Genomic DNA, 23,275 nt, shown 5'->3' with positions numbered 1-23,275 from the left:
GAAACTCTTAGCTCATAACCAGAATATCTGTAGGTATTTATTTTCAAAGCCATATAAAGTCATCCAATAACTACCAAATGAAGTATTTAAATATTTCCATCACATTTCAAAAAAAAAAATACATTAGTTGTGCAAAAATGCCTTAATGGTAAAAAGCATATAATTCTGTACTGATATTGCAGATATTCTCAAGTGCATTGCTTCTTTAATCACACTAAAATTTAATTGCACAGTTTGCATTTAAAAATCATTGAAATTGGCTTAGAAGAACCTTCAAATACTTGCTTTCTCTATACTATGATTTTTAAAATTGAAATAAATTTCAGGTTATGATGCTGCACTACATGTTTTAATATCTGTGAATTTTAATTGATATAAATTTCAATTAAAAGGTCTAAAAAGTGAAGAATTTATTTTTTACAAGTGGATTTTGCATACCATTTGAAAATTTGATTAATAATTGTTCTGAATATATGAATTATTTTAATGTAAGTAACCTATGTAAGTGTTATCATAAATAATAATTTTCTGGTGCCTCTGATGAAACACACTGAAGCAAATAACTCTTGAGAGTTGAAGTGCCACAAAAACGTTTTCTAATAATCCAAAATTTTCGTAATCATGACTAGTGACTTTAAATGTTTAATTTTTACTCTCAAAATGATCTTATATTTAGGTTTCTAGTAGTAGATCCATCTCAGTTCATTCTGGTTCTTAGAATGAAAACTTAGGTCATGGTCATCAGATTCTTAAAATTAGATAATATTTACAAGAGGACTTCAGAAATTCTGGAAGCTATAATATTATAAAGGATAAAAAGTTTAGTAGAAAAAGTCGAAGAGTTTGTTATATATTCATACGTGGGGATAGAACAATGACATCGCAACAATTAATAGACACCACAGACAAAAGTTATAGCATGCACCTTTGGAAAGCCATCCCTGTGTGTATATGTAAAAAAAAAAAAAAAAGAAAGAAAAAAGAAAAAAACAACAACAACAAAAAACAACGACAGTATTAGACAGTACACTGAACGTTGAATACCGTAAATTCTTTTGCCCTTTTCAGAATTATTTAGCAGAATGGTCAAAAAGTAATTGTTATGCAGTCATTAGGCAGGGGATACATATGAATAAGGCAATGAGCCAGACTGACACTTACATGGAATTTGATGAAAAGAAAGGCATCCATATAGGTTAAGTAGATTGTGAAGAAAGCATAACCAGTTGTGGGAATGCTAAGAATAGAGATGATGAGAAGCACAGTTCTACTTATGTAGGATGCAAATCATTCCCCACAGCAGGGAGGAGGACTAAAAAGAGGGAAACATTTTTATCTTGACTTGTAGACTAAGTCTTCACCTTCCATGAGACAAATTCCTCAAGATTCTGTTACTTAATGAAGGGCTAACTACAACAACAAAAATGTTGACACGGGAAACCCCAGTTCAGATATGAGAACACATAAGCTTTAAAAATGTATCTGCCTTTGGCAAATTAGGCCTTCATTTCAGATTTCTCAGGATTCACTGTCAGTGCTAGGATCCCATTACCTCGTTCATGGACAACAGCTTCCCAATCTCTTGGTTTTCAGACCTTTTCCCTATGATTTGTCCTGCTGCTAGATTGAATGTTTCTTGGGCAAAAATTTTGAATTGATCCTCATTTTTGATAGAAAAATCTAAATGTCAGACCATTATTTAAACTCCTCCAAGCCCTACTACCAGCCTGCCTTTCCAGTTTTACTCCTTACTCTATTCCTTCATGTACTGGATGCCCATAAAGCTGATCTAACTGTATTCCCAATACATGCAGATTTTCCCACTTTCCTAACTTTAGAAGGAAAGAAAGCTAATTATATTGTATACCTGTTATGCCCCATCCCCTGGGCTAGACCCTTTTGTACATATTATGTGAAATTATTGTTACACGAGACAGGCAATATTGATCTTTAGCTGTTTATAGCTGAGGAACCTGAGGTTTTGACAGTGTAAATGATTTGCTTCTTATCATATAACTAGTAACAGACCAAGCAGACTTTGGAAAGAATTTGCATGAATCAGTGTCCACACCTCTTTCTCCTCATCATACCACCTGGCCCATGTTATTTATTCTTTTACAACGTGTTCTTCCCACATACTAATATCCACACTTATATTTGTCTTCCCAACAAAGTTTTTGTTTTCCCGCATTCAATATCTTCTGTCTTCAATGGATTATTGGAAAAAACTTGCATCATAAATATTTATCATAACTATTATTAATATTCATAACTTAGTTTCACTCAATTTTAAAGACTTCTACTATGATATTAACTCCTTATAAGTAGAATGTATGTCTTTTTAATTTTTGTGCCCTTGGGGAGTGTATAGAGTAACCCTCAGACAATTGGAGATAAATTGGTGAATGAATGAAAGCTTGGCTAGCTATTCTCTATGAATTCTCCTAAACTACATACAGTCATTAATAAGGTAATATGTAACAAAATAAGTATTATAGTGCACTGCACTGCTATTTGAGTTCCCTGATGATGTATGTGATGACCATGAGTTGACCTCTTCTAGGGTCACCATTATAGAAATCTAAGATACCATTCCATTTCTAAAATATTGGTTAATTTTCAGTGGCTGGTTTCAAATGCCAGATCATGATTAGATGCCTTCTTGCAGAGATTCTTTCTGAGGTACTTCTTTTTCCACTGCCACTTTCTAAGCCCTGCACAGTGTGTGTCTAACCACAGAGCCACACATTCTTATGACTCATAACCTCCTGAAGCAAATACAATAACAATAGGGGTCTTCTGTGACACCGTATATTTTCTTTCAGGGTTCATTATAACTCATTTTGCCTGAGTGGGTGGTAATATCATTTACTGCTACTATATTAAAAACATAAAAGCATAAATAACATTAATGCAGACTTTTTCTGCTTATTGCCTCTAACTGAATGCCCTTGACATCAGGATCAGTGTAGAATATTAAAATAACATTGACATGAATATTTAATAGAAGAACTTGCATATAAATCATGGTTTCAAATTTAATATATCTGATGATAATAATTAAGTTCATTATAAAAAGTAGAGGAGATAAGAAAGAAATAAATGATAGGGCAAATGATTTCTATATATGAATTATCCTATATGAGCATGAGACTAGAAAGTAAAAAATGGAAGATGTAATTAAAGTCACTATTGTATCTTGAATAAATCATAAAGAACACAATGCAGCCTTCTCCTTTATCAGAGGTATATTTGAGATATTTTGGTAGGTATTAAAGGAACACCTAATTTTATTTAGTTGTTTATTATTACATACCTTTAATATAATTGTCATTAATTAACAGATTATTCTTGCAAATTAGAAACACAATAGATGTCTTCCTTTAAAGAAGGTGCAGTATCTAGGAAAATAGAATTGAGTATTAATTCCCCAAATTATACAAAATGGAAAATCATAAGATCCTAAGTGACTAAATAAGTTTTATTACCAAAATTATTAGATTCTGATCTATTGGAAGTCAAATTTAATTTTAACAATAATTGATGGAACATTCCTAGAAACAAGTTATCCTATGCAGAAATGAGAATAAAGGCATGAGTTAGTCCCTTCCTGCAAAGGCTCTTTAGCATTTTATTATTGGCAGATTAATTCTAAGTAGTTGAGGATAAGTTGTACTCACTTGATTTATGCAAAAAATGGCTAGTGAGTATCTATTAGAATGTCAGTTCATAAAGATTCTGTTAACAGGTTCATCTGATCAGTGATAATTCCTATAAGGACGCTAAGGTAATGAGCACAAAATCTTCTGGTTGTACCTGGTTGCCTAATAGACATTAATAGATCTTGAAGAGATAACATGATAGAAAGAGTCTTTGCTGTGAATATAATGAGAACTAGACTTACATCCCAGCTTAGCTACTTACTAAATTTAGGATCTTGGCAAATTGCTTATCCTTCTCAAACTTGTCTCCTTATCAGTTAGACATAATAGTATCTGTTGGACAACATTGTCCTGAGGACTCAGTTCATGTGTAAAATCACCAGCATTGTGCTAGGCACCATTCAACAAAAAGTAGCAATTATTATGATGATCTGATGGAATTCTGTAATAGATGGCTTTTTAAATTTATTTTTTAATAGGTGACTTTAGAAGGAAAATAATGTTTACTAACACCTAAAAAGCTATAGCTAAACTAAATACAGATCTTATAGATTAAGTAACTCTTAGAGAAACTGAGTTTCATTTATAAAGAGAATTGAGTTTCATTTATAATTGATTTCATTATATATAATGAAATCTTTATAAACCTAAATAAATCATTATTTTGTTGATAATTATTCCTTTCCCCCTGATGGTAGAGTCCATGGCTTTGGATGATATATTTAGTTCTGGTATGTTTGTGCTTTCATTCTTTTTTTTTTTTTAATTTTGTAACATTTATTTATTTTTGAGAGACAGAACGTGAGTGGGGGAGGGGCAGACAGAGAGGGAGACAGAATCTGAGGCAGGCTTCAGGCTCCGAGCTGTCAGCGACACAGGGCTCGAGCTCACAGACTGCAGAGATCATGACCTGAAGTCATGACATGAAGATCATGACATGAAGTCAGACGCTTAACCGACTGAGCCACCAGGGCACCCATGTTTTCACTCTTTATAGCATATTGCAGTGTCCTCTCCAGAAGATTCATGTTGGACCTTCCTGTGCTTGTTCCTCCATATCATTTCTGAAATGTGAATTACCGACAAGTCTATGCCACTTTTTCTGTAACTTTGCTAAGATTAATCAGTAGGTATAAAGTGCTTCTGCCCTAAATACAAGCATTCACCAGTACCTCTTGGTCTCTATTATCTACTTTAACCCCGATTGCTATTTACTGTTAGTACTGCTATCATGGCTACTGTTTGTTACAGAACAAATTTATGTAGTCCTTGAAGTTCTCTTGCAACTCAATAAGCCACTTTTGCCTTCTCCTAACTCTTCTTGACTGCTTTATGTTGAAGGTGGGAAGAGAGGTTTCTAGCTCTCCTTGGGCTTAAATAGGAACATAATAGCTTCCAAACTGCTAACAGTAAAAACAAAAACAAAAACAAAAACAAAAACAAAAAACAAAAGAAAAAAAAGGCTTTTTTCATCAGTTTCTCTGAGTCCCCCACGGGACTCAAAAAGATCAAAGTGACCAGTCACCCTGAAGCTACAGCTTTTTTTTCTAGACTGTTGGCCATCCATGCCTTTACTACTCAACAATAACATAACTTACTGATATAATTGATTTAATATTAATGTAATAATAACTAAACTTTTAGAGCCCACTAGACATTATAAGTTGTTTTCCTATACTATATAATTTAGCTATTATACATATATGTTAATTTGTAAATAAATTAAAAGAATCTGCACCATTTATTTTATTCTTTTTAAGTGTATTATTTATTTTGGGAGAAACAGAGAGAGCACAAACAGAGGAGGGGCAGAGAGAGAGGGAGAATTCCAAGCAGGCTCATGCAATGCAGGGCTTGAACCCACAAAACTGTCAATCAAGACTCTGACGCTCAACCAATTGAGCCATCCAGGCACCCCTGCATCATTTAGATTAGACTAATATAGTACATCCAAATTAAATAAGGTTTGGTGGCAACATTAATTGTTAAAATATGTATAAAATCAAGGCAATGTTATTTAATCTAACCTTTATATCCCAATATATTCGTTTAGGTTGCTTAAAGAATTGAGAAGGATTGTCAATCTTCATTCAGTCAGGAAGGAAAGACTGTAGTAATTGTATTAGTTTCTGTGGCTGCCCTAAGAAATGACCACAAACTTGGTGACATACAACAACAGAAAGTTAAATCACATTTCTGGAGGTCAGACTTCTGAAGTTAAGGTGTTGGTAGGTCTGCGTACCCTCCAGAAGCTCTAAGGAAAAACCTGTTCCCTGCTTCCTCTATCTCCTGGTGGCTGCAGGTGCTCCTTGGCTTGTGGCTACATCACTGTCATCTCTGCCTTCTTCTTCATGTTGCATTGTTCTCTTTGTGTCTGTATCTAATCTCCTTCTGCCTCTCTCTTATAAAGATACTTGTAATGGCATTAAGGCCCACCTGGATAATCTAGGATGATATACTCATGACCAAATCCCTAATTAATCATATCTGTGTAGACCTTTTTTCCAAATAGGTAATATTCACAGGTTCCTGGGATTAGAATTTGGACATATTTTAGGATTCATCTACAGTGTTTGTTTAGCAATATATCCCATAGGCAAGAGGAATGGGTGTTGGTATAGCATGCATGCCATGTTTTGTCATCAGTGACCCAATCTGTCATTTTACAAACAAATGTTAGGTTATGTGACTTGTCCAATTACTGCATCAACAGAATCCCAGGAGGACTCACATGGCATAAAAAGTTGGAGTGATGATAGAGAGTTTAGCAAAGGAGTTTTAATAAAGGTATGGTCAGGTTGAGGAACACCAACAAAGATTGTTGAAGTATCTCAACACTAGTAATGGAACTGGTAGGCCTGAAGGAACAAGGAGAAGGTTACCTTGAACTGACAGCAGTGTGGCCTTCGGGGGCTGCAGGAAAGGGGAGGTGAAGGATAAATACTAACCTCACTCTCTTCTCTCAATATTCTTCTCTTGCTTTTCATTGGTTGACCCCAAATGGAAGCTAGGAGACAAGGTAACCTGTTGTCATCCATTTGGTTCAATTTCAGTGGATACATGGAAAAGTGAAGTAGGATGGAGATTGGATATGGAGGGGCAAAGAAAAATAGGCCAGTCCCATAGATCATTAGTATCATAGCTGGAAGCAAAGTCGAAGCTTCTTTATTACAAAATTTATTATAATTTTCAACATGTCAAATTTAATTCAACAAATATTTATTGAATACATGCAATGTTAAAACTCTCTATGTGGCACCACAAAAATGCCTATATTTTTTTATAGGTAATAACTAAAATAGGCTGGAGGTAATGAAAAGAAATCTGCATTCTTTTTACAGTAGTGATGAGAGTCTGAACTTAAGTGGGTGTCAGAATGAAAATGCATAGAACAATGTATATTTAAACTCCAATAGAATAAACAATAGAACTTTGCAAAATGTTCACTATGAGTAGAATGGAAAACAATGGGAATAGAATGCCAAATAGGAATTGAATATTTGAAAACCAAGTTAGAAAATGTTTCTGAAATATACAGTATTAGCAGTTAGCAGATAAGCTCTTATGAAGAAATTTACTTTGTACCTTAAATTTGAGGTCTGGTAGGAAATTTATGTCAAGATGACCAGAAAACATTTGAACTGTGGGTTGATTCCTGGAATGATGTAGGGTGAGAGGGGAAGAATATAAAAAAATATAATAATGAGTCTGTTCATTTGTTAAGAAAATTATATTGTTTCCTTACTATGAGTCATATGCTGTGCAAGAATTTGGTAATGGACGAATGAATATGATCAAATAATATTACTGCTTTCAGAATAATCATCAAAGGTGGAAGATTTAACAAATAATAAAAATTAAATAGGAGATACGCATTTATAAAGAGCTATTTGTTCCTTCTCAGAGATGACAGATGAAATTGCAGTAATGGAAAAGAAAGCTTAGAATATGGGCACGGTGTATTTTTTTTTATAAATTCTAATTTTATTAAAAATGTTTAAATGTTTATTTTTGAGAGAGAGAGACAGACAAGGAAAGATAATGAATGAGCAGGGGAAGGGCAGAGAGAGAGGGAGACAGGATCTAAAGCAGGCTCTGTGCTGATAGCAGAAGAGCCCAATGTGGGCTTTAACTCACGAATTGTGAGATCATGACCTGAGCTGGAATTGGATGCTTAGCCAACAGAGCCACTCAGGTGCCCCATTATGTTTGGAATATTTTAGACAGGTATTTTGCAAAGATATTTTGGATATGATTGTAATGAATTTTGTTTTGTTTTGTTTTGTTTTGTTTCTATCTTGTAAATAGCAATGCTATTTAGAGTTTCAAACTAAATCAAATCATGAAAACTACACAATTTTATACCGGACACCATGTATTTTTGATAACTCTGTCAAATTCCTTAAAGTTATAAAATTATAGATGCCAGAGATTATAGATGAAAGCAGAGAATGTCAGGGACAAAATCACAGTTGCATTTCGACATTTAAGGTATGGAAGGAAAAAGCAGGTACCAATAATTGTAATAAGAGCACTCAGACTGAAGATTTAGGATAGAATAAAATATTAACATCAGCCACAGGAGAGCTTTCAAAAAGTAGCATTGTCAGTGAGATAAAACAGCGCAGAAGCTCAGGAAAATGTAAAAATGAAAAATGGGAGAATTAACCCATTGACTGGGAAAAAGGAGGTTATTGGTGCTTTCTTCAAGAATGATTTGAATACTAAGAATATAGTAAGTAGTAGAAAAACTAGAGCCCTAGGGAGTAAATGACTATAAAATGTAGAAATAGACAAAGTGAAAATAGCAAATACTCCCAAAGTAAAGAAATGGAAAATTTAAGGAACTTTCACTTTTAGCATAGAGGATATCTAAGTCTACAGTGAAGTCTCCAATATGGAGTGAAGATGAGTTTGTACTAGAGATAAACAGTGGCAGAATCATTCATGGGAACAAAACGGGATGATGTCAGATATACATTATAAATACTAAATATAATAAATTATAATTTAATAATAATATACTATAACATACTATAATAATATAATATAATATAATATAATATAATATAATATAATATAATATAATATATATAATATAAATACTATGAAAGGTGAAATGTTGTTTTGTTGTTTGTATTGTTTTTTTTCCTGCCCAGAGATACACATTGTAATAAATGTAATAGAGTCAATAAGAAATTTAAAAATATAGCAAAGGACTATTTTTAGAAAATAAAATGAGGAGATTGAGGACAAATCTCCATGGACTTATGCCTTTCTCTAACAACATTTGAAAGTTTGAGAATTCAGATGGTGGGAGTTACCTCTGGCCAAAGAGTGGCAAAATGGGAATATGAAGAGGAAAAAATATATGATGATGGTAAATGCTTTATTATAATAGTCAACACTGGAGTTCAGGCTGAGAGAGGAGCAAATGAAGCATAACAGAAAGCAGACATGAAAAAAATTATGATTAAATCCAGTCTTCTTCCCGCTACTGCAAAACCTTTCATGATCTGGCCCCTATTTGCATTTCTAATTTTATCTCATTGCTATCACAACTCTTGCTAAATTCCAGACCCTTGAGTCTTGTCAGAGCTTCCCAAATTTGCCAGATTCCTAGGCTCTTATATTTGTCTACCTGGCTGCTTCTCATAATTCAGATCTCAGGACACATTTCCTGACTACCCTTATTTAAAGTAGCTCTGCAACCACTATCCTATTATCTATTACAATGTTCTATTTATTTTGTCCATACCGTTTAAATGATTTATAATTACTTATACAGCTGTTGTATATTTATTTGTTTTTCCTGTGTATTGGCTTTCTCTCCCCAGTAGAGTGAAAGCTTCACGAGAATAGATATGGTGTTGCAGACCCAACTGCAGTAACAGTGGCAAGCACATTGTAGGTCCTCAATAAATACTTTTAAGTCATGTAAATACATTTACATGAGTAAATGTCTAACAAAGGGATAGGAAAATGTAATAAGGATGAGGGGAAATTCAATGTAAATAAGGGTACGGGAAGGTAGGAAACAGCCAGAACGTGGAAATCTACCTAGTATAGAATTATTCATGAAGTTCTACATTGTGCAGCACTGTTAAGTAATATCTAAATCTAAGGTCCAGCTACTCAATGGGTGAATGGTGGAGTATGGAAATGGAACATTTTGACAGCAAAAGTTAGAAGGATCCTAATTTTTATTAGGATAAAATAATATAAAACTATAAAAATGATAGCAGAGATTAGAAAAGAGTGCTGAGGCCACTGAGCAATGTGGACAAACTTAGATTCAATGGCATATTAATTCACTCTTTCTAATTGCCACTCACCTACTCACACAAGTCAATTAGTATTTATTTTAGGTGTTGAGGAAACAGATGTGGATTTCATTTATTTTATTATCTAGATACCATCTGCAGCAATACATGTTTGTAAAACATTATTATGGACCGATAATTTTATTTCATTTTTCATCACTGCTGTCATCATTATTTTCTCTGGTTTCTTCATCACCATCGTCCTCACTATCTTTAGGAGAGGAGTTTGTGCCAAGCAGTCACAAATCCGCTGACTGTTGCATTAAACGTGGTTTTATGTCTACATTAATTGTTTATCTTTTCTTTTCCTCCATCTTCCTTTTTATCTTCCTTATCCCCGATACAATGAGATTTTACCCATTTTCAGCTGGAGGGTATTGAAGTAATGGTCCATAGACATAATGAAACAGTGAAAGCTTGGCTGAAGTTAACATAAAAAAAAAAAAAAATAGCCCGTAAGTTTTCACTGGCCATATGTTTTTTTTTTCCTTTTTTCTTTTTGTGAAACCACTAACCAACATGAGTGAGAAAACAAGTTTAAGTGGCAAGGTATAAACATCTGAAGGCTGGGCAAAATGATTCCTTAATATGACAAATGGTATTGCTTACTTTTATTATTGTACAGAAATGTCTTCCCTTCAGACACAAATAGAGATACAAATAGCATAGGCAAGAGAATAATGTCACACATGCTTCAGAGCTTTTTGTCTATGCCCTGGTCGTCCCTTGATAGTTTAAAAAAAATGTCCTTATTCAAACCAGACTTCATTATAAAGAAAAATGTTCTCGCTTTAGAGTTTTCACTGTAGCACCTGTTACATTCTTCCCCTCTGTCCATGAGAAAACTCTAATTCACCTACAAAAAAAATTATAAAGCAAAAGGGAAAACAAAGACAGAAACTAATTTTATTTCTGAAAAAATAGATAATGCACCTGTCAACTTGTATTTATTCCAGTGGCCTTCGGTGACATTTTCTAGTGACAGCAGCAAAGATTCCAAAATTGCTTCCATAGGCCCCACACAGAGATAGGTAACAGGGGACATTATTAACTTCAACACAGAGCAATTTATTGAAGCCCAACACTCCATTATTAAAATATTGGAATTTTTTCCCCTTTCTATCCCACTCATCACTCTAAATGAATCCACATTCTCTTTTCTTTATCTCTTTTCCTATCCCCCAAAAAAGCCATCTGCTATTTCCTTTATGAAAAAAATAAAACCTACAATTAGTGTCTTGTTCATCTTTTCTTTCTCAAAAAAAGAGAACTATTATGCAAATACGCTGCAATTTGGTTTCAAATACTCTTTGTAGTGTGATGAGCAATTTTCCTTAATACAACCCCAGCTTTTTTGCCAGGACTTACTAATAGATTTTTTTTTAAAAGAAAACTTTCATGTGACTTTTTTACACTCTTCTGATGTAAACTTTTTGCATGCATATGTAGAATGAAATTATCATTACTCCTTGAGTTGTAAAAGAAAAAACATTGTTTATATATTTTATCCTGAAAAAGAAGCCTAAAATAACCTCGAAATTGTTCTTTTACCTTAAACTTCATCATTTTCTTCCTCATGCTTTCTGAAAGCGCATTGTATGCAATGGCAGTTTACCTGTTAGTGCAAATTTGTTGGTTGATCTTAGTGTTTCTTCAGGAACTTAGGTATAATTTGACCCAATTCTTCAGGTACCACCGATATCAGGTGTTTGGAGCTGTCTTCCTCTTAACAAGATAAGCATCTACAGTGAGAGGTGCTGATGGAAGTGAAAATTTAAAAGTACAGTATCAGAAGAAATAGCACTGCACTAAGAATCAGAAATCAGGAGTCTTAACCCTGATCTGCCAGTTATCATAAGACCTGAGGCAGTAAGCCCACTAGCCTTGGCTTTCTCCTTTTATAGCTGAGAATCACTGCCTCCTTTGACTGCTAGTAGGCTTATAATGAGGATCAAACCACAGTTGCAAGTTACTACTTTTGCAATGGATTCTAGATACATTTCTTGGCAATGTTTCAGAGGTCCTCAATTTCCCTATTTCCTACAGTAGCTTCACCTGGAGAGCTTGCTACAAATGCAGCTTTATGATCAATTTCTAGACTGGATTATATGGGAGTGGGACCAGGATAACTACTTGTAATGACAAACCTAAGCAACTCATGCTCATGAAAGACTGAAAGCCACTAGAAGAGAAATAGAGAAAATGCAATCAATATAAATTTGATGTAATTAGATAATATCTAATTTTGTGCTTGATTAAATTTGCTATTTAATTTGATTACATGTTCTGCTTATTTGTTGGTGTATATGTGTGTATTTATATGTGTGCATATCATAATTCAGTGAAGGAACCCTGTGGTTTACACTTTCAATATTAATGTTAATATTTAATTAATGAATAACAATACTGGATTAAATAATAGGTAATATTACTTGCTAACATTCCTATCTGTATTCTCCTTATAACTACATTGATTTCCTTTATTTCAAATGTTTACTAATGTTTTAAATGTTTTCAAATGTTTAAAATATACAATAAGTGAAACCAAAATGTTTCTACTTTTTTGGACCCAGATGGGGCCATATTCATAGTAATGACTCAAATTTTTGGCCCTGCTTATTATGCAGAAACTCCAGCCACCAGAGAAATTTCCCCAAATAGTTTGGGCAGTTGCTGAGTGTCTCATACGTACCTATAAACTACTCAGTGCTCTCTGGGCTGCTAGTCCTCAAGGCATTGTTGTGGTGACAGGCTCAGCAAGGAAGCATAGAAGCCGGTGTCCTCCCCTGTTCTATGCTTCTGGTTGCCTGGGGCTGCTGAGGAAGGAGGAATGTCAGCATCTACTCAGAAGCCATCCGGAAAACAGCAATTTCTGCTTCTGCCCACAAAGACTCAAAACAGTCTTTTGAGTTGGGCTGATAGTATTTTATCAGCTTACTTTTTTTCTGTTTGGCCTTATATATCTTCTTTCTCAAAGACAGGTGCCCATTCTGCCCCACTGTTCCTCACTCATAAAAGTGAAACATTATACTTGACTAAGAACCTAGCTAGATCCAGTAAATTCATATACTCCATCAGATATACACGTAATTGTGAATCATCTTTAGACTCAGCTGAATTCAACACCGCTAAAGTAGCAGTGGAGCTTAAAAGTTAATAATGTCTTGGGGTGCCTGGGTGGCTCAGTCGGTTGAATGACTGACTTCGGCTCCAGTCATGATCTCATGGTGTGTGAGTTCGAGCCCCGCATCGAGCTCTGTGCTGACAGCTCAGAGTCTGGAGCCTGCTTCAGATTCTGTGTCTCCCTCTCTCTCTGACCCTCCCCCACTCATGCTCTGTCTCTTTCTGTCTCAGAAATAAATAAACATTAAAAATTTTTTTAAGTTAATGTCTTCTCAAATAGCCTTAAAGTAATAATAGTAAGTCAAATACTTCTACAAGGCGAATAGTAAAAGACTGAAGTCTAGAGTGACCCTCCATTCCTTTTCCTACTCATTTTCCACAGCCCAAAACAATCACTTTCAGCTTCTCAGCAATTTATTTTTTCACTTAACTCTATATCTAAATAATATGCTAACACTGTCAACTCTTGATTTTTCCATTTTATGCATCATATGCTAACTTGTCACTAGGAACAACAGGAATGTACCTTTCACTTTCTTCCTATCACCCCCTTGCAGAGGTACACCTCCCTTCCCTTCAGTTTTCAATATAGTTATATGATATCTGCATATATCAGCATTTGTACTTATGTCATTATGTTTCTACAACTATTCCCTGCCATGCTCTATAGCGAGTACAATGATTTTCTTTTTCATGGATATCTTTGTGTTTTACCAAATCAATTGCTTTTTGCTTCATTTTATTTTTGCTTAGTTTTCTGTGCATTGATCACTAATTTGAATTTCGGTTTCTGATAAATATATATGCTCTTAATGTATTTTAAAGTCATTAGGTATTCTATCATCTCCATCTTCTTGGATCACCTTTTTCAGAGCAATATGCCCACTCAAGTCTGGACTGACTGCTATCTCGGTCTCTTGAACAGCTTTTATTCTGAAATATCCCTTCACTGTCGTTATTCTGTTTCCTCAATTCAATGTAGTCTTTTAATTGCTTCCTCTTATTTAGTGAGCACAGCTAACAGAGAAAGGAGGCATCTGAGAGAAGTTTCTTTAAGAACAAGCATGGCTGAACATGTGTGTATATCCACTCCCTTGGTTGAATTTTTGCTGGCTTTGGAATTTGAGGTTTAAACAATTTAAGTTTCAGAATTTCGAAGTCACAGCTCCATTTGGGAAAAGGAACTAGAAGTGGCCCCAATTTTCCCTATATATAAATTTACATAATCTTATTATTTTCACCAGAGTACTTCTCTTTCTATTTTGCCTAATAGCCGTAGTCCACAATCCTTTTTTTTTTTTTTTTTTTTTTTTTTTTTTTTTTTTTTTTTTTGTCCACAATCCTTTTGATTTAGCTTCTCCCAAAGACGAAAAGGAGGAGGAGATCTGCCATCTGAAGTGCCTCCAAAACACACTTTGAAACGGTCCTACTGAAGTCAGTTTCTCCTCCCTGTTCCATTTGCACAGATTTGAGGCACTAACACTACTTGAGCCTTTGGTGGTGACACACGTGGTGTAAATTGGATTTCTTCTCAGTTTCCCTACCTGCTACATTAAGCTTCGGATGTCTTATGTCTGTTAATTTAGTTACTACTATTAAGCCACATTCTACTCTGTATTCTATCTTTATTGCCTCCTTTCTATGATTATTGGTTTCTGCCTCTTTATTAATGCCCTTATTGTTAATGTAGTGGAAATGAGAGGAAATGGAAATAATTTGTTTATTCGATTTTCCATGTCATCTTAAATAATAGATCAGTAGAGCTTTCTGTCCTCCATTTTTAGTCTTGAAAAATTTCAAAGGCACAGAAGATATACAAGAATGCTAATATAAACATTCTCATAGCCTCAAAGTAGGTACACTAATTGATAATAAATTGTCACATCTGTGCCATCCCCCTTGTGTGTGTGTGTGTGTGCATGTGTGTGTGCACATGCATGGAAGGTCCTATTTGTTTTAAATTGTAGTAAAGATACTTAAAATAACTTTATTGGAGAGTAACTTTAAGATGCACTAAATGACTATCATATGTCCAATCTTCATTAAACAAAAATGACATGATTATGATAAAGAAATTAGAGCTATTTTCTCATTTCATGAAATGATAAAGTTGGAGTAGACAAGTTTTCATGGTCTCACTCAGCTATTATATTTTATGATTCTATACCTAATACATGACTTCTAAATTTGGAAATGAAGTAGAATTGAATAAAGGCAAATGTATGGAGCAAATTTAAAGGTTTATTTTTCTACATAAATCCCCAATGGGCATAGTGCTTGTAATTGTTTAAGTTTTGATATTTATAATTTAATAATTATACCTGTGTATTCTATCTGACTCCACACTAATAACAGATGACTTACCTTTGGTTCACCTTGTACTATGTACAAATAATTACATTCGTATGGAGTATTGTACTCCAGAACCAAGATCAAAAGTTAAAAATCCATGGTATAAGTCAAGATTCATCAACTTACTTAGTAGTAAATAAAATCAAATATTGTTCATACTACAAAAGACAAAACACTAATAGTAATTTTATATTCATTTAATTTTATAACATTGTCCATCTTAATAAATGTATAGTCCTTGTTTTTTTCACTTAAATTTACTTGAATTAAATCACTTTAAAAATATAATAGCTGCAATAATGCCTTTTCATTTTTAATGGATTCCATTGAATAAGAGTACATTTTCAAAATTACTATCAGCACCATTAATGTAGTGAGTGCTATAAAGGAATTTGAGTTGAAATTACATTTATTTATTTTTTTTTAATAGGAAGCTTTGATCATGGCAAGTATGGACCATCCACACTTAGTCCGGTTATTGGGTGTGTGTCTGAGCCCAACCATTCAACTGGTTACACAGCTTATGCCCCATGGCTGCCTGTTGGATTATGTCCATGAACATAAGGATAACATTGGATCCCAGTTACTGCTTAACTGGTGTGTCCAAATAGCTAAGGTAAGTTCCCATCACTTTTGATGGAAATGACTCTCCTCTCTTATCTCCTAATCTAGAATAGTATGGATACTGAAAATATGTCAAGTCTTTCAGTATATTTAAATAAAACAAATTACTTGTGCTATATTGAAAGATGTAGGGAAGTATTTGCATTCAAATCACAGATCAAACACATGATATACTTATATATTTGGGGAATTTTTACTGCTATTTGTGTTATGTTAACCAGATGCCAAAACAAATAGATTACTGATCAGAAGAAAAAAAATGTTCTACCAAATTTGTTTAGCTTTTTGTTTGTTTTGATATAGTTTAATTAACAAACAAAATCCAAGGAAGAAAAGATTGAATATAAGAATTATCCCATTTGAGACAATTTTATTAAGATAGTATGTACATTTAATTCTCAATATTAGAAATGATCAAGTTCTAAATATCCTCCTAGACATTTTGATAATTCTCAGTTAGTCTTTAATGGTTGGGGTTTTTCAGCCTGGCACACTGTCTCAGGCATGTAACATGCATATGGGAGTGGCATGGATCTCAGGACCTGAGGTGATGGGGTGGGGGCTCTGTGGTGTCCTAGAGAACACCATTGCCCTCTGAAAGGACTATGTTTTTTTCCACCATTGTTATGTGTTCTTCCAGTGTTTCCAAGGGGCCAAAATTCTGGATTTTTTTTTTATGTGACTTCTCCAAATTTAAATCTTGGCTCAAACTGCTGAAGTGTTCTAGAAACCAAACAAAGCATTTATGCCTTGCAGTCCACTGGTGTGAAATTTCTGGTGTCCATGTTTTACATTCAAATAACCCATTTATGATCACCTATACCAAGAATATTTCTTGAAAATTTTCTCCGGGATAAACAGATGTGAAATGAGTTTTAATTCTCTATTTAAACCTCTATTTACATCACAAATTGACCTAATGTTCAGTTAATTCTATAGATGTGTTCATCTTTGCATTTGTATTAGATAGATGCCAAAGTGTTAATTTAGTAATTCTAGTCTATTTCTTTTTACAGCCTATGAATGAAAATTCATTTCCTAGAGTAGAAATTTGAAGTAATTCTTAAAATTCCAAAAATTATCTAAAGGGAAAGTCCAGTTTAGTTTTCATACCATAAATTCCATTATAGTTTCATTATGGACCATGTATTATATTTTTGTTACTATTACATGTTGAACTGACAACTTAGAGAATTTTTTACAGTAATGAAGTTTGAAACAAAACTCTTCAAAAATTGATTTACTTACCTAAGAACTCCAATAAATTATACGGTGAGCTAAACATGCAATAGAAATTCTCAAATCATTCTAGCAGTATAAATGAGAATAAAACTAAGTTTCAAATTTCTTTGCTGTTTTCTATGTTTCCTGCAGTATTCTTCATAATTTAGGTTTTGTCCTTAGAGATTCATGACATCAATATATCATTTATGCAAAGCTGTACACTCTAATAATAGAAACTACTTTGAGTTCCCTGAATAATTGCACTGTTTTAAACCATTTTGCCTTTGTGAATGCCATCCTTTCTGCTTAGAAATCTTTCCTCATAGCTTCTTGATCACATACGATGGTCCTTTCATCCATCAATGCTGATTGGGTTCCTCTGCTTACAGAACCTTCCCTACTCAACCTTTTTCTTCAAACAGAAACAATTTCTGCATTTGTTTGGTCATTGGTATCTTGAACACATTTTTATTATTCAAGTTTTATACTATGTAGTGTATATGATTGACTGTATGGCAAGTTTCTTTAGTCATTAATCTTTTTAATAAACATCTATAGACACCTTCCATGTATCAGGTACTATGCTGCCTGAATTGTCTAGGGGCAAACAACGTGGACATGGGCCTGGTTGTCTTTGTATACCCTAATGGCCAGAATAGCCAACAGATAAAACAATTAAGTATAGTATTATACTTAATGCTTGGGTTCACATTTTGACGAAAAATAATTACAGAGCACATTTAAGGTAGACACCATTGAATCCTGAGGGAGAATATTTGGCTATGGGATGAAAATTTAGGCGGAGGAAAGATTCCACAAGAGCTGTATAGATATGGTGACCATGTAATGTATCATCCAGCTGGGACATTTTTAAGAGTGAAAGAAGGCTCTGTCACTAGTTACGTGAAGGCAACAGACACACAAATGTGTTAAACAGAACAAGGGATGTGGGAACCCTGTGTAGCATGAAAGGTTTGCATTTTATTATAAAAACAGTAGATATTGAAGTATTTTACGTTCTAATGGGACATTGCCAGTTTATATATGGAGCTGAAATCAAGGCAATCCAAAAATGAAAATGAAGATACCAGTCAGAAGTCTGGGGGTAATGAAAGTAAGGAGAAGTAAATAGGATTAAGATATATTTTTTAGATAAATATAGGCTTCTGAATATGATAAGTTGTTGGGGTGTATAGTGGTGCTCTTTCCTGAGCTGGTGAAGGCTGATATTTGAACATAATTGTAGAAAAAAATTTGAGAGTTCAATTCCAGACATGGCAAATTGCAAAGGTTTATACAACATGAAACCGGAGCTTTCGACTAGGTGGTTGAATTTGGTTGGGACTCTCAATATAGAGTGAAGAGTTTTGGGTATTTAACTATATGGGAAAATTTGTAATGACCTAGCTACTGACTCAGTCTGATTCATATTTCTTCCCAGCACCGAAAATTGGTATAGTAGCCATTCAATAAACATTTAATAAATACTTTTAACTCATGAGGAATTTGAAAAAATCTTTATGGGGAAAAACCCATAAAGAGAGAACCCTTCCTTCATCTTTTTTTTTTCTACTTTGGGGGCACAATTGTATAGTGGAAACAGCATTAGGATCTGAAGGACCTGCATTAATAATATGGTACCCAGTTTTTAAAAAAATATATGAAATTTATTGTCAAATTGGTTTCCATACAACACCCAGTGCTCATTCCAACAGGTGCCCTCTTCAATACCCATCACCCACCCTCCCCTCCCTCCCACCCCCCCCATCAGCCCTCAGTTTGTTCTCGTACTACCTTTTTTTCTTATTTGCAAAATGAGCATAATTGTATCTACTTCTGGTAGGCTGAAACTCCCTACCCTGAAATATGTTATATCCCATCCATGGCATCTGTGAATATGTTACTTCACATGTTAGAAGGGAATTGTGAATATTATTAAATTAAGGATTTTGAGATGAAGAGATTATCCTGGATCACCAAGGTGGGCCCAATGTAATCTAAGAATTCTTATAAGTGGGAGGCAGAAGGATCAGAGTAAGTGAAGATATAAAGATGGGAGCAAAGCTGGAGTGATGTGCTTTGAAGACAGGGTGCTGGGAAATAGGATCTACCTCTAGAAAGGAAATAGATTCTCCCTACAATGTTCAGGCCTGCCACATCTTGATTTTATTCCAGTTTACAAACCGATTCAGGACTTCTGACATCCACAACTGTAAGAAAATAAATTTGTATTGTTTTAAGCCATTAAATCTGTGGTAATTAGATACAGCAATAAAAAAATTAATATACTTCCTCATAGTGGCTTGCAAAGATTAAATAAAATAGTCCAATGCAACTTCCTTGGCTCAGCTCCTAGAACATGAAGTGCTTAAAAGCAATCTGTTTTTATTACGTATAGGTTGAAAGCCTCAAAACAGAGAATTGTTTTAAAAATTTCTGTAAAATATGAGTAATATGGTCTGAGTAAACACAAGTATTTCACAAATAGTTATTCCAGTAACTTAGAGGCTTTGTCTTCTTTGCTTTCAATTCTTACCAAGAGTGGCTCAGGAAAGTAAGATAGCATCATAATTACTTCAATACCCACTTTGTTTTTTTCACTGATAAAGTTGGGGGTGTTGGGGGTAAAACTGTAAAGTAACATATATATTTGTGTTATAACATACCTGTAGAAAATACAACAATACATAGGAAAATAATAATTATAGCTAACATCAAGCAGCTCTTAATCTGTGCAAACCACTACTCTATATTTTATTCATTAATTAATTTGTCTCATCACAAACCTATGAAGTAAGTATCATGATTTTCATTTCACAGATAAAATCGCAGAGAATGTAAGTTACTTGATTAAATGCACACAGCTAGCACATAAATAGTTGAACAACTAATCTGTGTTTTTGTATATAAGGGAGAAAATAATTTTAACAAATTTTACCCCTATTCCCAGTTTTCTTTCCATTTTTCCTTTGGTATGTCATTCTGCAAAACTTTATGTCATAGGAGACAGAAATTTAAACACCAAAATTGTTTGACTCTTATAGGTAGCCATATTAACTTTGCAAATGCTGTATTTGGAACTTGATTTAATTTGGAAGCAGAGCAGGATATATTATTATTTAATGTTTATATAATACCATATGCCTTCCTGGTGCTTTATGAATCCAGGATAGAAATAATGATGAGAATCCCTTCTTTCATACTTGTTGCTAACATGTTGGGCAAGCAGTTTTTAAGACAGCTTAGCAGACTCTCAAAAGTGTATATGAGTTTAGAATGAAGGAACTTCATGGTAACACCAATAATGACTGAGTCTATGTGGATAAAGCATGTCTTACACACTTGGCATCTGCTTGATGCTTTAGGCACATTGTGCTATTGAATATTTACTGAAACTCTAGTAGGTATGGCTCATTATCCTCCCAATTTATAGATGAGGAAAATAGGGGAAGTTAACTCCTAATGGACAAAACGGTAGGTTGAAGTGCCTGTGTTCTAACCAGGGAACTCTGGTGCCTGAGCAAGGTCTTTAAGCCATTCAGCACCTGCCTCTCCAAACACATACACACCACTGCAGCTTAAAGCCGCTTGCTGTCCTCAACAGCACTTCTGAATATGGAGAGCATCGAGGAGCAAGACATCTGACACCATGAGACAGTGGTGTCTCATCATTAATCCCATAAAAGAAAAGGTTCTATCATGAATAATACTTTTCATTGTCTTCATGAGAATTTTTTTTTATTGCCTTCTCATCAGCATGTATGTTACATTTTCTGGGAAAGAACTAGATAGTCTTTCAACTTTGGGGGATTTTTTTGAACCAATGTTTTAATTATAAGTTATTTTGATAAAGCAAGCTCAACTGTTCTGTGAACAATTATGCAGTGTAGATACTGATCACAAGTACCACTATAAATTAGGATTTAAAAAAAATAAGTTTATTCATTTGTTTTGAGAGAAAGTGCACATAAGGAGGGGGTGCAGAGACAGAGTGAGAGAGAGAGAGAGAGAGAGAGAGAGAATCCCAAACAGGCTCTGAGCCTTCAGCCCAGGACCTGATGTGGGGCTTAAACCCATGAACTGTGAAGTCACGGCCTGAGCCAGAAGTCAAGGGTTGGACGCTTAACTGACTGAGCCATCCAGGAGCCACAAAATTAGGAATTTAAAATGTGTAATTTGGCACTATCCTGTGTTGAGCATACAGACTCTAGAACCAGTCTGAATGGGTTCTATTTCCAGACCCACCACTTGTCAGCTGTGTGGCCTTAAATAAGTTAATCTCTTGAGTCTCCTGAAAATTAGGATAATAAAAGTAGTTATTTAATGGAGTAATTATGAGAATAAGGTAATATTCTCTGCTTAAAACACTGTGTAGCATACAGTAAAAATGTACATTCTGTGTTATTTTGAATATATTTGATATGAAGGCAATAAGGAAAGGCACTTACATTCATAGTTAGAATACCTTAATGATGTTATTTTAAAAATACTCTATTTTTGAATATCAGCTATAAAAGACTTAGCATTTGTTCTTAGATGATGCTGGGGATAGGAGGAGAGAATCCTATGTTTAATATTTAGTATTTCTTATTTTTGGAAAAAAGGACCTGAGTCCCCTATCCTTGTGTGTTTTCTTGCACAGATTCCTAAGATGCTGTGCTGTATTTGCTGTTATTGTGACCTCTAATTTTCATGTTAGAAAATTGGATTATTGGTAACATTGAAAACATGGGAAACTATCAGGGAACTGGCAAAGAGTTGAGTTTTGGGGTATTTTGAATAAGATAGTCCGTTATTGAAGAGGAATAAAGAGAAAATTCTAACTTTTCAATCTCAAGCTAGAAAAGGTTAACATTGGTTTGACTTCCTGTTGCTGCACAAATTTTAGCTCCTGACTACTTTCTAAGGAAAAGCTTATTTGAAATATTTTTGTTGATGTTGCTACTGTGTTCTAAATTTCAGTTCAATTCAGATGTAGGGTCTCAAGGGCTTTTTTTTTCAGTAGTTTACCACTGAAACTAGTTAAAGAGATAATTCTAAAAACACATGTCAGTGGTCCACTATAAACTACAAGATAATTCATTGCCTGATTAATTCATAAATTGTACCATCCTTAAAATTCTTCTGAAAGAAAATAGAAATAAAAGTCACTCAATATTTTAAAGAATAAAAAATTGAACTAATATTTTTAAGCAAAATAATTTAGATTTTTGCCTCTAAGACTCTTTAAGTTGTATTTTTATAAATAGGTTGATTCCAGCATTTATGTTTTTGAAGAACACTGTATCATTTAAAGGTCAGTATAATTTTAGGTTAATTTAATATATTTTCTTAATTAAACTGTAGGGTTTTTTTAAATTTCACACTCTACTTTATCCCTGATTTACTTTTCGTGTCATATCATATTCCTGTTTGAAGCTAATGAGAATTCTACTGTGAAACCTGACTTTTTGTGGCCATTAAAAAGTATCTGTGTACCTTAGTTTAATTTATACTTCGTGCCAGAGTAGGGGTTAGTGTGAGGCACAAAGTGGAGAGAAGAACCTCTCTCAGTTCAAAAACAGTTCACAATGATGGAAAAGAGTAGATTTCTGTGTTAAGAAATTAATTCCTCTTCCACACACAGATACAAAGTCTTCGGGCTTGAATGTGTTACATGAGCAGAATCTTCATTTTCTTTCTTTCTTTCCTCTTTTCCATTTTTCTGCTCACAGTAGCTACACAGAGTGATAGGAAAACTGTAATTTTACCATTGGATCCAGCCATTTTCTCTTTACGAATTAAATTAGATTCAAATCTGAATGTCTGATGTCAGTTAAATGCATGAACTGGGCACCAAAATTTCTGCTTTGTTTGTGGTCAAGGCCAAAGTCTATATGTAGATACGACCTCAGTCACTATACATGTATACATTATATATGTGTATTGTATATATTATATAAATGTAGTATATATATATATATATAT

General features: G+C 34.0%; 1 protein-coding gene across 6 annotated transcripts in view; it reads left to right on the top strand.

Moving 5' to 3' along the window:
- The window catches only part of ERBB4 (erb-b2 receptor tyrosine kinase 4), a 1,166,318-nt gene that overhangs the window by 973,825 nt on the left and 169,218 nt on the right, over positions 1-23,275 (top strand). For all 6 annotated transcript variants that reach the window (XM_040476138.1, XM_040476135.1, XM_040476139.1 and 3 more), the window contains one exon: positions 15,891-16,076. In XM_040476138.1, coding sequence (XP_040332072.1) covers positions 15,891-16,076 — 186 coding nt within the window. The remainder of the gene's footprint in view (positions 1-15,890; positions 16,077-23,275) is intronic.

The sequence above is a fragment of the Herpailurus yagouaroundi genome, unplaced genomic scaffold (assembly GCF_014898765.1).
Source record: "Herpailurus yagouaroundi ecotype Mexico unplaced genomic scaffold, PumYag 140, whole genome shotgun sequence".
Classification (NCBI taxonomy): Eukaryota; Metazoa; Chordata; class Mammalia; order Carnivora; family Felidae; genus Herpailurus; species Herpailurus yagouaroundi.
Note: the sequence above shows the minus strand (reverse complement) of the source record. Positions and strands in the feature narration are given on the sequence as shown.